This window comes from Myxocyprinus asiaticus, chromosome 23 (genome assembly GCF_019703515.2).
Source record: "Myxocyprinus asiaticus isolate MX2 ecotype Aquarium Trade chromosome 23, UBuf_Myxa_2, whole genome shotgun sequence".
Classification (NCBI taxonomy): Eukaryota; Metazoa; Chordata; class Actinopteri; order Cypriniformes; family Catostomidae; genus Myxocyprinus; species Myxocyprinus asiaticus.
In genome coordinates, this window is record NC_059366.1 from 11,204,575 (window position 1) to 11,222,698 (window position 18,124).

Genomic DNA, 18,124 nt, shown 5'->3' on the forward strand with positions numbered 1-18,124 from the left:
GAATCTTTTAACTATATTGTGCACTGTAGATGGTGAAATGGCTAAAATCCTTCCAATTTGATTTTGGGGAACATTGTTCTCAAAGTGGATTATGTACTGAAGCATCTGTTGTCAAAGTGACAAGCCTCGAATGATCCTTGCTCTTGAAGGACTAGGCTGTTTTTGGAGGCTCCTTGTATACTATGGCAGGATTGCCTCACCTGTTTAACATCTCCTGTTTCACATCGCCTTGTTATTTTAACTCATCAAATTGTCATTAGTCTTAAAATGCCCATCTCAACTTTTTTGGAGCGTGTTGCAATCATCTGATTTGAAATGACTATTCATTTAAAAAAAAAAAACAATGAAATTCACAAGGTAAAACATCATATAATGTTTAGTTGTAGTGCTTTCAATATAGCAAAGGGAGAATATAATTTACAAATCACTCCTTTTTGTTTTTATTAGCATTTTTCATACTGTCCCACCTTTTTCAGAATTGGGGTTGTACTAAGCTAACATATTCAGTGCAAGTACTTCACGTTATTGTCACAAAAAGTTGAACTTCTTGCTAAATGCTAATATTGCATTTACTGAGTGTATTTATGTGATCAGCTACAACAGGAATTAATGATCAGAAACCTTTAACCATGCATTACATATATCTACCCAAGGGGGACAAGATTTCCAGCTATGACTGAATATTGCATAACACAGTCTATTGTCTGGATGTGAGTGCTACGGATAGTCATGTGCTCTGGATGCGTACATCATGAAATCCACGAAAACACCAGTTTGCGAAAGTGACAAAAACATAACGCGACCAAAAGTTGAGAACTTTTAAACTTTTGCCGCAAGGCACTCTGACATAGGCATCCGTTGATCAATGAGAATCTCATAAAGGTGGGTCCAGTTGTGCTTTTGGAAATCCAATTCGCTGGATGCCAGCTTGAATCTACACCCTCCACACAGAGCTTACACATTCTTATTTGTCAAATGCAGTATCTGAGCTTTTCGCAGTGTGTAGGTGCCCTAAGCCTCAATGTGGACCAGACTTTATGTCAGTAGTCAAAAGTCTGGCTACACGAGACTAGTGGGAGGCATTTTCCTAAATGCTAGTTTGCGTTTGATTGCTGTATGTAGAACATATCTTGTTTTGTCAGACTCACACAATTATGGTTTCTTTCTCTCTCTGTATCTCTTTCTTTTCTGTCATCCCCTGCTGTGAATGTCTGTCTGTCTCACTGCCTCACTCTCAGTCTTATAACTCCCTCTGCTCATAGCTGCCATTCTCTGGTTTGACCTCAGATGTCCTTATCACTCCATGGAGGCCAGCTGTGCATATGCATGAATGCGAGTTGGTGTATTTGTGGCACTCTCACACTCTTGTTCTAATTTAGTGAGGCTAAACAAACCTTTTTCATCACGCGGTGGAGTGATGGAGGTCTGAGTAATGTAAATGTTATTACCAGAGTCTCTGGTCTTATTTAAGATATATAATATTTGCCTCTGTTCTTTTCTGCTTTGTCTTCATTTTATAAACAACCACATTCATGCTAACCACAGCTTTCTGTGGTTTCTTTTATCTCTTTAAAAATAAAATGCCCTGTAACTGCATGGGCTGCCATGCATTTCTCTGCTGGTGGATGTATGGATGCAAGTCAGGGCTTTCCTAGTCGTGCAGAGCCATACTTTGGAATATCAGCATAAAGTCTGGTCCACTTTGCTACTTATTCTGGCCAAGACCACACCCACTGAAGGGGATTGTCTGACTGACATGTAAAATGACCAACCACATTTCATTTTAGTTTTATGTGACAAATCAGAAAAAATCAGAAATCTATGATATCACAATAGAAGACTGATGTACAATAAAATAGTAGATCAATCAAAAATGGGGCATCAGCCTTCGTGAATGGTTGTATAGATAAAACCAATGAAATTAGCAGAATATGTGTTTATAGTCTGTGATCAGAGTTTTGCAAACAAAACATTTAATATTTTGTCAAAGTTTGATTGCAAATTTGGACAAATTCATAGGTTAGTTCTTCCTTAATGTTCTTTTTCAAAGTTGTAAACAGGCCTTTGTTTTTGGTGGACTGATTTCTTAATGGAATCTGGTACTTATTACAAATTACTAGGGCTGTCAATCTATGTAAACTTTTAAATCAAATTAATTACAGTACGTGGCATGATGGTCAATTAATCGAATTAATCACATGTTCAATAATTTAATATAAATAATGCATAATAATCCAAATAAATTCTATTCTATTGTATAATTCAGATTGAAATATATTGCATTAATGTAGCAGATGAGTAAAGCATTGTTTAGACAATGCAAAAAGTGACTTTAGAAGTCAATATGTTTGTTTTATTCCCATACCATTAAAGATAAGCCTACAGTCGACAGCAATCCATTTTGCAATTTAGTTCGTCAATCTGTCCTGTTCTCACAGGACATGTTCTCTTATGTTCTATCTGCGCTGAGTCAGACAGATGCTTTTGGAGCGTCTCCCTGGTTTTTAGTGCCATAAACACCACATTTTAAAATGCTGTGCCAAGTTTAAAGTAGCTGAATCAATTAAAATCACTTCTTGAGGTCCCTGGATTCTGTTGTGCTTTGTCTAGCTGTCAAGAATGTGTTATTGCTCTCTTTCTGTGGCTGCGCATCTTGTGAGGATTGTTGAGGCGTGCTGACTGCCCCCTGCTAATGCAGCTCATAAAAACACGTTACATATTACAAGTACTTCAAGCTTGAAATGCTTTGATGGTAGAAAAATATGTACTTTTAATACAGAATTTATGTATGGGTCAGGAGGCAAGATTATTTGCGTTAATTTTAAGTTTTTTTTTTTATATATAAAATAATATAACTAATCACATTAAATTAACACATTAAATGGACAGCCCTACAAATTGCACAACTAAAATTGTAATCAGTAACAATCTTTTAGATTACAATTTGAGGTAATCTAATATGAAAACTTTTGGATTACTTATTGCAAGTGTATTAAGTACCAATAATTTACACTCAATCCATTAAACATTAGTAAGATTGAACATTGAAAGTTAGTTAAACAGTACATTCTTTGAAAGTCAAGACTGATAGGTCATGTAATCAATATGTAATATATAATCCAAAAAAGTAACTAATCTGACTGTGCACATTTAAAATATATATTGTAATCTAATTACAAGTACCAATGATTGATTTGATTACATATAGTACATTTCCACCCAACACTGACTGATAGAAATGTGTGCACCTTGTCTCCCAGAAGTTGTGTAGTAGTCAATCTAGTTTCATGTAGCCAGACCTTTGACTAGTAAAGGTCTGGGGTTTATCGCAGCTTACATTGACAAAGAACCGCCCACTTAGGCAAGAAAAGCCATCTAACTGACATGTAAAGTGACCAGTCACAGTCAGGTTTGTCATTACATGGTATTTAGGGACAGGGTTATCAGAGACGTCTCATACCATAATTAAAGACCGGCATGGGAAAATAACTAATTTATATAATGGTGCGCGAGACACCATGAGCGATTGCACAAAAACACGTGGGAGAAAATTGAAAAATTTGTAGAGAGTGAAAGTACAGCACAAAAAAACCTCATCACAGAGTATTTCACAGACATAACTAAATAAAGCAGAATATGCAGCTCTGCTCATGGATATCCGCTTTACTTCCTTATATGTGCATCAAACCAAATGCTGAATATCTTTAAAAGAGTTGATGTGACTAACCTAGCAAACTTGGGCAAATTCTGTGAAGCACAGAAGTCCTCAGAAGCACTCATTATATCAACACAGAACCTTGTGAACTTGACTCGTGCTTTCACGTGGACCAGCGCCTGGACTTGAGAAAGCGTTTCCCATTTTGTGTGCTATAAGCGTCAAATGGTTAGTACACAGACAGTGGGTGTGCTGTCTGTGGCTGAGACTATAGTCAATCTAATTGAAACTTCTAGTTTTGGTGAGCACTTGCCATTTTTGACTGAGTTATGGATCTATTGATCAGTGAAAGATCTGCAGGTGTGCTGTCTGAGACTCAGCTTTCCCTTGTGTTTAAAGGAGTTCCTCTGATTCAACCTGTCAAATTCTTGTGCACTGATAACACAATGCTGGCACCTCTCCCTTCCACCAGAGAGCCAAATTGATGTTCAGTAACTCATTATATTGGCATCAGAGTGCATTACTCTTAAATATTGTGTAAGCTTGAAACCTGCTATTCAGACATGCCCAAATGTGTCATGTCAAAAACCATTAGCCTCAGTGTGAGTTATGCTGGAGAAAGTTGAAGAGATATGGAGCCAACTAAAGCCCAAAGTGAGCCTAAAGTAACAATAATGTAATAAATCAAATAGGCAGGTGAATGTAAAGCTTTGGGCATTTAAGAAGGACATATACCATATTGTTATGGTATTGTAATTTCAACATGCAGATTGGAGGTTTGACATTTTAAAATAGATGTGTGATATGTCTTCAACTATTCAAGTGAAAGCATGCTTGAACTATACCTTCCCCTATATATCACAGCTGTACAAACTGAGAGGATCTTTGGGAATGTGCCCTTGAAAAATATTTTTGTCAGGCCTCAGTGGGTGTTATGAGTCACCAGTAAAGAGCTTTGGTTGAGACACTGAGAATTTCATCACTTTCGCCGCTTTTTTTTTTATTGTTTACACCAGATTTAATCAATGCAAGTACAGTGCCATCACATTTATAGATATAAGATAAGTCTCATTTAACCAGACAATTGACTTACAGCATAAAGTCAGATCCACATTGGAGCTTATTCTGGCCAAGAACCACACACTTGGAAAGGAAGAGACCATCTGACCGATATGTAAAGTGACCATCCACAATATGTTTATTTTTTATTTTTTCCTTACGTGCCATTTAGGGGCCTGTAAGCATTTTGTCAGTGGCTTGTTTCTGTTTCTGCAGCTATTCTGTATGCTTTGGTTGTAGATATAAAAGAACTGACTCATTTATTTGAGAAACGGACTACACTGGTCATGCTGTATGTTTTGCAGTTTAGATTCAAAAGAACCTGCTCATAAGAGTAAGTTCTTCGAGAATCGGACATCAATGTAAGCGCAGCGTAGTTCTAGCGGGAAGACTATCAGCTGTACATCATCGCACCATTAGCTAGGTAACTCCTAGCCAATCACATGTAAGCCAGTGCTTTATAAGTCTGCTCACAATCTATCACATTGCTGTTTCAGTGTGCTAACAAGGCAGCCTCCACCACCCCACCACCACTAGTTGAGTCCTGTCCTGCAAGGGGGTAGGCTCCTCGCCCCTGCCTCCTATCTCCAGCAGGATATGACAGTTCCGAGTACAACTTTTTCAGACCGCCAGACGGGGCTTATGCCAAAGAGAGACATTACATTTCTGTTTTATATTCATCAAATAAATGTCATCTTAAATTTCACTCAAGTCTGCGAGTCTTCCTAATAGAACTGGTCGCGCTGTATGTTGCACGCTGTAGATTCAAATGAACCGGCTCATAAGAGTCGTTTTTTCCAGGAATCGGACTACACTGGTTGCGCTGTATGTTGCACGCTGTAGATTCTGCTGATTGAGTAATGGTGTTGCAGTGATGCTGAATGGGAGCGCAGGAAACACTGCCAGAGTATTTGAGCAAAGTGTTTTATCCACAATGGCGGAAGAATGCACATTCGAGAAACGTTAACGTTTAGTCATGAATATCATTCAGCTCCATTTTTACTTTTTAGAAAATTGAGCTGGTTCTGTATAAGAACTAGTTCTCAGTACCAACCCCATGCACAGCTTTTTTTTAACTTACAGTGTGGACAGACAGACTTACTTTTACGCCTGGTTAGGACACGGTGTTAAACTCAGACTGCTCGAGGGGGACTGTCTCTGCAATAAGTGTATTGTAAGTCGCTTTGGATTAACGTGTCCACTAAACAACCACTGGCTCGCTTATTTAAAAGAGCCTCTTTGTCATTATTAAAGATTAAACATTGCTCACATAAACTGCTGGAGTCTTTGATATCTCTGCAGCAATGTGTGTTTGTGGTGTCAGTGTTTCTGGAAAGGTGTCTGGGTGTTCGTGCAGATGCTTCAACGAAAGAATGAACAGCTTTCGTTCTTTGTACACTCTCTTTCCTGTGTGCCACCGGCTGCTTTCCTGTCATTTCTACTTAACTGAGCGGTCTGTGGGTCTCTTACTACTCTCGGTTTCCTTTTTCAGTATGACTTTGCTCACCGCTGCCTGGCCAGGCCACGCGACAGTGGGTCACACTACTGAGGCATGCTGGGAGATGGGGAGTGGCACATGCCTCATGTCTGCAGCAGGTGGATGCAAGTTATTTTTTAGGCCTCGCTTTGGGATTTGTGCATTCCGCCAACAATGTGTACAAGTTTGTCTATTGTTGGGGTATCTTACTGTTGCCCAACTTGGGCAGTCCAATGTTTTTTCTAAGTTGGAGAAATTTGAATTTTTGGGGCTTTCGTCCATAATTGTTACCTTTTTTTTAAGGCCATCTAATGCTAGTGTGTCCCTAAAAGTTGACAAATTAACTTTAAACATACAGTATATACTCATTTTAAATGGACAGTCTTTTTCTTCTGGGAGAATGGACCAAAAATGTTGAACACGAGGTATACACCTCAGTACTCATGTTACATGTCATAGTTTTGAATTAGAGTGTCTGCACACCTGTGTGCTGCAGTTTTAACCATGTTAAACTTGCCTTAGGGTCTGACACACACATTTATTAACATGCCCTGTTTGACCCTACTTACATAACCAGCCATCTACTGCTGTGAAAATAATTACTAGACCAAAAGGATCATATCACAAAAATTTCCCCTAGAGTAACGTCACCTTTTCCTTGTAAGTGAGATGCATCACATCTGCATGAACGCACCTGCTAAGAGCCTAAATTTCTTCACATCAACCAGGATTATTTTTTTTTTAATCATTCACATGGCATAGTCTGTGATTGCTGTTCATCATGCTTGATTTCATTGTAAGCTAACCAAAATGAAGTCATTCAGTATTTTGGCATGTGTGTGCATATGAGAATGAGAGTAGGAGGTTGAGAGTCCCTTCGGTTGGCCTTTGACCTACTTTCTGTTCTCTGCTCATCTGTAATTGTGTCAGTATGACACTTGGATCCTTGTGCGAGACGGCATTCCATTCCATCTGTTCTCCCTCGACTTGCTTTGTGATTATCATCCCAATCTCTTGTCTTTTAGTTTTAGGGCTGTTTGTGCTGAAATATTGTGGTGGACGTGGCCACAATATCCTTCCTCTCATCCGTACTCCTCTCTCCCTCTCTTTGGCTCTCTTTCTGGCCTCTCACCAGTCAATTTTTGTTGTTGTTTTTTTTCTTCCAATTTGGCAGCTGTCTGCTGAAGGAATGCTCTGTCTCCTTTTCTTGCTCTTGCTCCCATTCTTATTGTTTTATGGCTCTCCTCAGCGACAGGCTGGCCCCTTCACAAACTAAATGTGAAGGACAATTTAACGTTTCATTTTTTTTGAAACGCTCCTGCTATGCTGCTCTCACTCTCCTTAGATTTTAGATTAATAAATGGCGGTGTTGGTTTTGAAGGACAGCCCGCCAAGGCACAGTTACCACTGTAACTCAGAGATCAACTGTGAGGGAAACAACTGCACATGCGTTAAAAAAAAATGCACATACATTTTATTCACACTCTTAAGACTCAGAAAGACCTACAGATAACAACTTGTGCTCGTAAATGCTCATGGACACCGTCACTCGCTTGCGTTGTTTTGCGAAACACGTGAGTTATGGGATGAATGGGAATGAGGTCAGGTGCTGGTCATGTACAGATGGAAGATGTATCAAATAAGCCTGATCTCATGAAAATTGCATGACTGTGGCAACATTTTTGCAAAATTACATTATGTGGTCCCTTAGACGTACAGCGGTAGATCTGATGTGAAATGTCCACTGTGTGGCGCTAAAAAGTGAGTTAAATGTTCCCCCAAACAGATGAGGTTTGTAGGGTTAATGCTCTGAGTCAACAAAACTGACCCACCTACCCTAAACCTTAAACCTAAACCTAACTGATAGTGTCATAAAAGCAAATATGAGATGAAAAACTCAATGGCTGAAACAACCATGTCATTTTGTGGTGCTTCTATGTAACTTTTGACATGTATGGCGTATTCTTCAGGACTTGTATCCCTGTCATTTACATCCCAAGTGCAACGCTCTATCAGTTGAGCTACCGCACAATTTGAGCGTACTTGAAAAATCTTGTAAATGCAGTTGGTTATGTAATGCTAACATTAAAATGTGTCGCCTTACAAGTCATGCACTATTGTTAAAGTGTTTACTGTAGATGTTATAAGATAGCATTGTGTGAGGATAAGGGCGAAAAATAAGTGTTTATGAATGAATAAACTGCCGTTTTGTAATTTGTGTGAATTTTGCGTGAAAAGGAATAAAAGTCGTTGTTGTAGCGCCTCTAGTGTTCATTTCATCTGGAAAGTGCTGCGATACTGACAACAAGCTGTGTAAAAATCACTTAGCAAAGATTTTTAGGCATTTTATCCGTCCGTCTATTTGTCTGTCTGTCCGTCCGTCAGGATATTCTAAGACTGTAGGATTGAATCACATTACTATCAGAGGTATGTACAGTACTGTGCAATAGTCTTAGGTGCATTATATTTTTCACAAATACATTTGTCTTAAGATTGTTACTTTATTCTGCTTTTAGTGTATCGGTAGGAAATATCCATTTTAAATTTCAACATTCCCTTCGCAAGTAGAATTGAACAGAAGAGGAACAAGGAGCCCTACAACAGATGATATGGGTGCCACAGAGCCCAGATCTCAACATCGTTTAGTCAGTCTGGGATTACACGAAGAGATGGAAGCAACTTGCTTACTGGACTTTGTATGACGTTTAATTGATAAATGAAAACTATTTATTTTTGAAGACATCCTCACCATGCAACATTTTTCACAAGTGCCTAAAACCTTTGCCCCTGCCCCTTTCGTTCACAAATCTAAAGGTGCCCTTTTGGTTGTCCTGAAAAAGGGGGGAAATGTTAATAATTAAATTAAAATAGTTAAATAAAACAAAATTAAAATCTCGTCATAATCTCACAATAACAGTAATAATGTGTTATTATGAGATTTCTTTGTAAATCGCGGACGTATTAAAGAAAATTAAGCAGAGGTGCCTTTAAGAGCACGCGCTACAGCAGATCGGGGGCGGATTCCAATTGTAAGTGATCCTCCCTATGCCCTATACTCACTCCGAAGTGCCCTTGAAGTGGGTACTCTGAAGGAAACATGGAATTACTGTATGAATGTACCCTTCGCTAATTGTCTTGTGGAAGGGCCCTCCGACAAAAGATTCATTTTCTCACTTTTGTTTTAGACGAGCTTTCGAGTGGCATCCCCTCCCGCAGGAGTGCCCTTCAAGGAAGCAAAAATGCAGTTTTGGAGTCACCTCAGAACATGCCGTTACCTCAGACGAGTAACGAGTCAGATAAAAAGTCCACTCCATGTATTGTGTTGTAAGTTCATCAAAAGAATAATACTCAAGTGCTACCGCATTTCCGACATCGTGTACCACACGTCACTTTCAGTGATAGAAATAAATTAGTCTTTTATAGAATATTGACAAACTGATGGAGCTGTCAGGATCAGCCAAAGCCAGTTTGGTTTTGTTGAAACTAATAAGACATTAGACTAATCACTTTCAGAAAAATACCATTAAGCTACCACAGTACCGCAGCTCCCTAAACGCATATTACACAGTCTGCGTAGGGCACTAACTCCCAAGGGGGGCACTATCATACCCTAGGGGGGCACCAGAAACTCCACCGGCTGCCCTTACTCGCGTGTTATAAATTATTAAAGGACACTGTAGCATTCGAGGAACACAGTCGATTGCCTCGCCCTCGCACTTTCTCATCGCGCCTTCGCACCGTGCACCACGTTATCAGGGTAATGCCATGGTACTGAATGATTGATTATGTTCATATTTCATGATACTGTCATGGTGCTCCAAGGTATTTAAAAAAATACCATGGTTTTACTAATACACAAGTCATAAACATGGGGTTATCACAGACCATGTCTGAAAATAAACAAATAAAAAAGTGTATTACCATGGTGCTTTTTGTGAGAAATTGAACAGTATAGGCTATTATTTGTGATAAAGGAAAAATGGAAAAAATTATGTACAGTATATACTGTATACTGTACTCTGTACAGTGTTTGCTGGAACAGTCTCAGCAGTTATGTGGAAAATGTGTTTTGATTGATTCACAGTTGGGTTAAAAACTCTGAGACCACATTGAAAATCTGGGAATTTTTCATGTAAATCTGGAAATAAACAATGTTTTAGTGTTTTGGAAATGATAAACTATGAATAGTAATGAGTGTTACTATTTCTAGGTCACTAAATCAAATGTAAGAAAATTTGTGACATTGACCATGTTAACTCCTTTGTACAAAAGGTCAGACTGCCTTGCTTCTAGTGAAGCACACAAAAGCTTTTTGACACATTCTCATGCCAGCTCAAGTGGATGCTGTCTTTAAAGCAAAAGGCGTACAAATAAAATAAAAACTTTTAAATAATTTTCCAAGTTTTCAATAAAATTGATATGCTGCTAATATAATTTGTAACAAAAATATAAACAAAATAGAAGCATTTTCAATAGTGGCCTCAGATTTGGACCCCACTGAATTTGAAGAAATATTGTCACTGTTTATTGTATATAAATATTGTAAATATTGTCAAGTGTTTGAATGAGTGCTGGAGAGCCAATGTAATTTGCCATGTGTGTGTGTGTGTGTGTGTGTGTGGCTGGTTTTCACTGCAGCTTTGACACCTCCACGTGGTCTCCACCTCTCTCTTGCCATTACCCTCCCCCACGTCCCACTGCACAGTACAAGAATATAGACTGTGTGTGTCCGTCTATGTGTGTCTTTGCATAGGTTAAAACTGTGTGAGTGTGGGAGCTTTAGCCACTCCCTTCAAGCAAGATTTTCTTTTTTTATCTCTTTATCTCCTCCTCTCCGAGTTTCCCTTGTTCTCTTTAACCCTCCCGCTCACCCTGGCTTTTGTGTGAGTAGGCATACGTGTGCAGCACGGACCGAGGAAGAAACAATGTGCGTGTGAGACAGTGTGTGGGACCACAGGGAGACACAGGCAAGAACAACTGTAGGGAAAGGTAGAAAATAACACAGGACACAAGGAATTTGCATAGAAGTGGACACGCAGTCTTGAGGGTCGCAGAAGAAGTACACACGCAAGGAAAGAATGGAAGACAGCCCGACAGGTTTAGTTCCAGTGTGTAACACTACGGCTGTGCTGAACCACCACTGCACCGGTATGCAAAGCAGGGATGGGAATGAGTCTATACTGAGTGTGTGTGTGTGTGTGTGAATGGGCATAATGTATTAGCACGAATGTAAGCCTTTTCTATCGTTTGGAGATTCCCCTCTGCTCACCACATGGAGAGGAAGTAGTGTGTAGCGCTCAGACTGAATGCACCTCAGCGGTGTGTTAGTGAGTAAGCCATTGATTTGAATGTTTGCCTTGGCTGTTAAAGTGTGAATGGACAGTGAACACTCTAATAGAGAGTTTTGTGTATGGTTCGTTTAAGGCAAAATAAAGGCTGAAGTTGGTTAATCTGAATAAAAGTTAACAATTCTAAATGTAACACATCCTAGAGCTTTCAAGCTACATCCACCAAATTTGGTACAGACCTTCATCATATTCTGACTCTGGTTGCAATATCTTTTCGAACCATTCCGACTTTTGGTTGTCTTGTTGCAGACAATCAAATCTCCTACTTTATACTGAACTTGCAACTTCTATTGAGAGTTTTCAAGCTACATCCACCAAACTTTTGGGCTGTTCTGACTTGATGATACACTTTTAAATGTGATCTTTTTTATTGTAATCTATCTATCTGTCTGTCTGTCTGTCCATCCATCTATTACAGCACTTATACATCTTGGTTAATGTTAATTTCTACATATACTCATGCATTTTTAACATTAAAAGTTGTATATGTTAACATGAGCTAATACAATATGAAGTAACATGGGATGTGCCACGGTGGTCGACTAATCGACTAGTCGTCCAACAACTGACTTGTAAATTTGTGGGGTTGACGACTAGCATTAAAGGGGTCATGAAATGGAAAATCTAATTTTCCTTAATATTTAGACATATAAGAGGTAACTGTACTATGAAAACATACTGTAAATTTCAGAACTGAAAACTTCCTCCCCAGTCTAAAAATGTTATAGTTCCCACCTGTTTGAAACTCATTTTGAAACTGTGTGTTCGTGACATCACGAGACATTGCTCTATTGTATTTACACTCCCAACAACACGTGTTATCGCACCCTTCGCCCCGCCCACTGGTATTCCGTTTGTATCATAAAAAGAAAGAGGGAGAGAGACAGGCCTAGTGTAACCAACTATTCTTGAACACCAAAAGGGGACCCATCTGGACTATTTTGAAGTTTGTTGTGCATATTACATGCATTACACAGACGTCTTTGACCATTTTCATGTTTATCGTGCCGCTTTGAAAAGACGCGGTGTCAAGTTAAAACTCAGAAATTATATTTAATTGTTGGTGTATGTTAACAAGCACTAGCTGGATGTCTTTGACCGTTTGGATGAGTTTCTGGTGATCTGCGCCTCAGTGCACCTATGTGTATGCGTCATGTTTCATCGTGCTATGGACTGTGTATGTGCGAATATCAGCGTGGACTGCTTGTGAACCAGGAACTGTTATTGAAGAAGAATGGGGCAGTTAAAAACACTTGGACTTGACTGCAAAATTATGAGTAAAAAGGTTCATTCATGAATATTTCATATGTCATGACTGTTTGATATGGTGCTGATGTGCTTGAATGAACAGTTTAAAATATTCGGATGCAATGTGTTGGTTGTACATTGTGTGTTAACCCTGAAATTTCGTTTAATATAATGTTGTGGAGAGCTTGTTTATTCTCTACTGATTGAGTTTCAAATATGGCTGAATTTGAGGGGCTGCACAATGTTAGCCAATCAGAACAGTGGGTGTTTAAACTGAAGTTTAAAGGAGATGCTGGTGCCAAAACCGGGCTTTTGAGACAGAGGGCTAGAAACAGGGTGGAAAATTATAATTTATTACTAAACTTTGAAAGTTTTGGTGCACACAACTTTACTGACATTATCAGTGGACCTCAGGGAAGATAATAAAATTATAAAAAATAGCATTTCATGACCCCTTTAACATTTTTAGTGGTGGTTGTTTTAATGGGAGGCACAACTCTCAAATTAATTAAGAGATGCAACTTCTTAGAGAGGGTTTTTGCATGATTATAGCTTGTGCTTAAAAAGGAAACTTGGTAGTTTTGCGCATCCCAAGATCAAACAATGAACAACTGTATTTTTATAAATGAACCCAGATTAATAAATGCTGTTAAATGTTATTGTTCATTGTTAGTTCATGATAACTAATGCATTTACAATCATATTTAATCAAACTACACAATGATGACTTTAAGACTTTATATAGATATTACAGTTTCATTTTCTGTTAATGCATGATTTTCTGTAAAGCTGCTTTGAAACGATGTGTTATGAAAAGCGCTATGCAAATAAAAATGACTTGACTTGATTTATTGTTAACAAATAGAACCTTATTATAAAGTTTTACCATGTAATTACGTGCAGTTTTTATTACCTTATAATAATTGAGACACTTATTTGTACTTAGAAAAAAGTTGAAAGGTGATTGAAGTGGTGAAAAACTTGAAAAAGTGGTCATATGGATGGTTTAGAGGCATGACTATATTCACACCTGTGGGGCATATTTTCATGATTTCGCCTAGGTCCCCATAAACCAATGGGGACCATGCCATGCAACCATGCATCCATTCTTCCATCCATCTGTCTGTCAATCTGTTTGTTTTGTCTTTTCTTGTGAACTTCCAGGCAAGGCTTTTGTCAAGCCATCATTCAAATTGTATCTTCTTTCTTTTCTAGTTATTGTCTGTTCTTTGTACCATATGTAGGTGTATGTATTTTTGTGGCTTTATTAGGGTGCCGCGTCTATACAGAGAGTCTGTGTGCGGTGTCTTGTTCATAGTGACCTGTCCTGTGGCCCTTGTAAAAGTGTGTTTATAATCGTATGTGTGTGTGTGTGTGTGTGTGTGTGGGCTTTGTTAATACTGAGGATGTGAAGCAGGAACACACACACCTTGAGTTCCTTGTCTGAGTGTTGACCGAATACTGCCACTGGTCAGGGTGTTACTTCCTTTCTTTGTAGTAAATGTTTGATAAAGAAACAAGAAAAAAGACAGTTAACATTTTAACTAGTGCGTGTTTGTTTATTTGCTCACGCCATATGTGAATCTGTCAAAAATAAGTATTCAGCCAGTGTTCAGAGCATGTCTGCATGTGTCACACAAATGGTAGGGCATAAAAAAGATGTGTTAACAAGACATCTAGTTGTCTTAATTTGTATTATTTTAGAAGCTTATTCTGATCCGTTGTGTCATCTTTTCTAATTCTCTCTCTTGTTTTTGTCCTGTCTGAGATTCCTCTTTTCTCACCCCCTTTAAGGTTAATTTTAATATACATTCTCATGTCCCAGCTTAATATGCTGGGATATTATTCCCTTAAACTGTAAACACTGTGGAGCTGTGGTGCTTTTAAAACATTGTCTATTTGTTTGAGCATCCCAACCAGCCCAGCATAGCAGGTTTGGAGGTAGGACTATTTGTTTTATTAGCCAATGGCAAATAGGGGGACTGTTTGGGATAACTGTTTGAAAATGTGATTATTTTTACAATTCTGTTTGGTGTCGCTAGTGGTGCAGAAATCACACACCTCACCTTTAAATAAACATGAGCAATAGAAAGTAAAACTGTTGTAACAATTAAACTACCAATGCACTCGCTCTCTCTCTCTTTCTTTCTCTCTCTCTCTAATATCTATCCTTCAACGGTCATATCTTTCATAAGCATACAGAAAAAATATGCAGTACAATTACACAAACACACACAGGTGTGGTTTCAACTGTCTGCTTGTATTTGGCACTGGAGTTGTATGTCAGGCTTGATTCCAGCAGGGAGAAATCCCCACTCTCAGACAGCTTTCACAGATAGACAACCACTGATGGTGTGTCTATAAATTTCAGTCTCAAGCTGAGAGGTTAGTTTGGGATAGTGCAATAGATATCCAAACCTTGTGCACACACAACTAGAAAGCCACTAGCTGTTATGTTTGTCTGGATGTCTACACAGAGAGAAATTAGTTTAAACACACAGCAACTAAGCCATGAGAATAAGATATACTTTAGTTGCTGTTTTCACAAAAATGTACCAAAAGTTCCATACAGTATTACCATATATATATTAGTGGTTGACCATTATGGGTTTTTTAATGGCTGATGCCGATATCCAGAGATCAGGGTGTCCGATAGGCCGATATATAACACAATTTAATATAGTAAATAACATAAACATAAAATTGCTAAAAAAAAATAAAATAAAAAATTATGAACTCTTATTTAGCATTATATTTACTCATTTTCACACAAAACTTTAACTTTGTAAAAAAAAAAAAAAAAGAATATAAAAAAATAATATTGTATTATAAATGGTAGATAGCAGTTTCTTATGATTTCTGTTTAGTCATCAAATTTCAGTAATTTTTCTGCACATGAAGAAATTGTTAATATATTAGGAAGAAGGAAATAACAGTACACACAGTAGTCCAGCAACCATAGATGGCATGTCCACATTAGCAATCGCATTTTCTCAAAAAATATAGAATTAAACCAATTGTACATACAGTACATAGTGAATAAGACATTTACTTACAGCGCACGTGAAGCACTTTTACCTTGAAGTTGCACCAGCGACTATTTAGCAGAGATGGGCCACTTCTATTAAAATTAATGGGAAAAATTAGAATGCCCAACTGCAGCCAATGGTCAACGGATGTAGATAGGAAGTCCTGCCTTACAGGTAAAAGAGCCAATCACCTTTTAGATGCAGACATCGCCTGTCAATCAACTGTAGATTGTGCATGCGCATTAGCTATGAGAGCTTTTTTGTGTAATCTGAGGTAAAGAAGCACCATTTATGATACCGGTGTTGTCAGATTTTTACTGCTGATTTGAAATATGTTCTTAGATCATAATCTTGACCAACCGTTTTGGAGATTTTGGTCTTTCTCCATTCTTGTAGATAGGAGCTGCACTTTTATGACTGGAAATAGTCTCCCGAGAGCATTCCAAACATGGCTGACAGTGGAATGGCTTTCTAGAAAGACTTTGGTCGCACTCACACGCTCCTGCAGATCCAGCACGAGCCTCAATCTCCTGACAGTTTAAACAGCCTGGATCGCCTGCTTGGATTGTCGTCATGATTTGTGAATCAGAGGAACTTTTGATCCTGATCCTGAAGTTTTGATTCTGGCTGATAGAATACGTGCTTCAGAGGAAGATATTAGATGAGCGCTCGACGGGAATAAAATGCTGGATTTTCGTGAGGTTTGTAAATTACATCTGTTTAAACGAGATATCTGCATATTTGCACACGGTATATAATAGAAGTTTGATTGATATTTGCCTTTTATCATTAGAAAAGTGACAGGGAACTGTTGAGGAGGGACTGTTAAAATACGTGCTTTAGAGGAAGATAAATGAGCACTCCACAGGATGCTGAAGTTGTGTGAGTTTGGGTTATTACATCTGTTTAAACGAGACATGCGAATAGTTGCAGACGGTATGATATTAGTTTGATTAATATTTGCCTTTTTATCATTAGACAAGACAGTTACAAGTTACAGGGAACTGTTGAGGAGAGAGAGGGAGAATGAAGCAGGCGAGCACTTTAACATTATGAGCTCAAATGTGTCTGCCGATGCTCTGATATGCGGACCATTTAAATGACACTGTGTTGCACACCGGTCTATTATTGTAGTAACACGATGGCAAGTAACAACAAAATGAACTGTGACTGGTCGTTTACATGTCTCAGTCGCTTCACATGCAAGCAGGCGATTCTCAGCGCCCTCAAGAAACAAATTAGCCAAAGGGGAAAATGTATCGGCCAATGCGATGTCCTTTAGTGGCCCAGCCAGAGCCTGCACCTGAACCCAATCGAACATCTCTGGAGAGACCTGAAAATGGCTGTCCACCGACAGTCCCCATTCAACCTGACAGAGCTTGAGAGGATCTGCATAGAAGAATGGCAGAAAATCCCCAAATTCAGGTGTGCAAAGCTTGTCGCATCATACCCAAAAAGACTTGAGGCTGTAATCGCTGCCAAAGGTGCTTCAACTAAGTAAGGGTTAAGGGTCTGAATACTTATGTGAATGTGATATTTCAGTTTTTTCTTTTTAATAAATTTGCAAAGTTATCAAAAATCTGGTTTATGGGGTATGGAGTGTAGATTGATACATGCACTGTATACATACAGCTTTGGAGACCACTGCAAAATTATTACTGATAACATTTTGCCCAAATTCCAAATAAAATAATTTTTCAATTATTATTTGCAGAAAATTACAACTGGTCAAAATAACAAAAAAGATGTCGTGTTTTCAGACCTCAAAATAATACAAAGAAAACAATTTCATATTCATTTTTAAACAACACAATACTAATGTTTTAAGGAAGAGTTCAGAAATAAATATTTGGTGGAAGAACCCTGATAAACCATGGTTTAGAGCAAAACTCAGACAGCTTCGTCATGCCAAAGAGGATGCTTACTGAAGCGGGGATAAAATTTTGCATAATCAGGTCAAAAACACACTAAGGAAATTAAAGTGGCTAAAATAAGCTACTCTGAGAAGCTGAAAAACAAGTTTTTAGCTAACAACCCTGCATCAGTGTGGAGAGGCCTGAAAGACATTACTAACTTCAAGACACCATCCCCCAACACTGTAGTGAATCAACCGTTGGCTGATGACCTGAATGTGTTTTACTGTAGATTTGAAAAGCCCAGTCACCCCACACCTACTCTGACCTTAACTTCATACAAACACCAACACCTCCTGTAACCACCCTCCTCCCAACATGGGATTGCATCATATCCTGCAACATCTGAACAGACCAGGGACATATGCAAGGATCCTTTTTGTGGACTTTAGTTT

General features: G+C 38.5%; 1 protein-coding gene across 6 annotated transcripts in view; it reads left to right on the forward strand.

Moving 5' to 3' along the window:
- The window catches only part of LOC127413695 (echinoderm microtubule-associated protein-like 4), a 125,995-nt gene that overhangs the window by 38,019 nt on the left and 69,852 nt on the right, over positions 1–18,124 (forward strand). For 3 of the 6 annotated variants that reach the window (XM_051651030.1, XM_051651031.1, XM_051651034.1), the window contains exon 1: positions 11,070–11,339. The exons of the other annotated variants lie outside the window; for them this stretch is intronic. In XM_051651030.1, coding sequence (XP_051506990.1) covers positions 11,270–11,339 — 70 coding nt within the window. In that variant the 5' untranslated portion in view covers positions 11,070–11,269. Of the gene's footprint in view, positions 1–11,069; positions 11,340–18,124 lie in introns of those variants that run through there. 6 annotated transcript variants of the gene reach the window in all.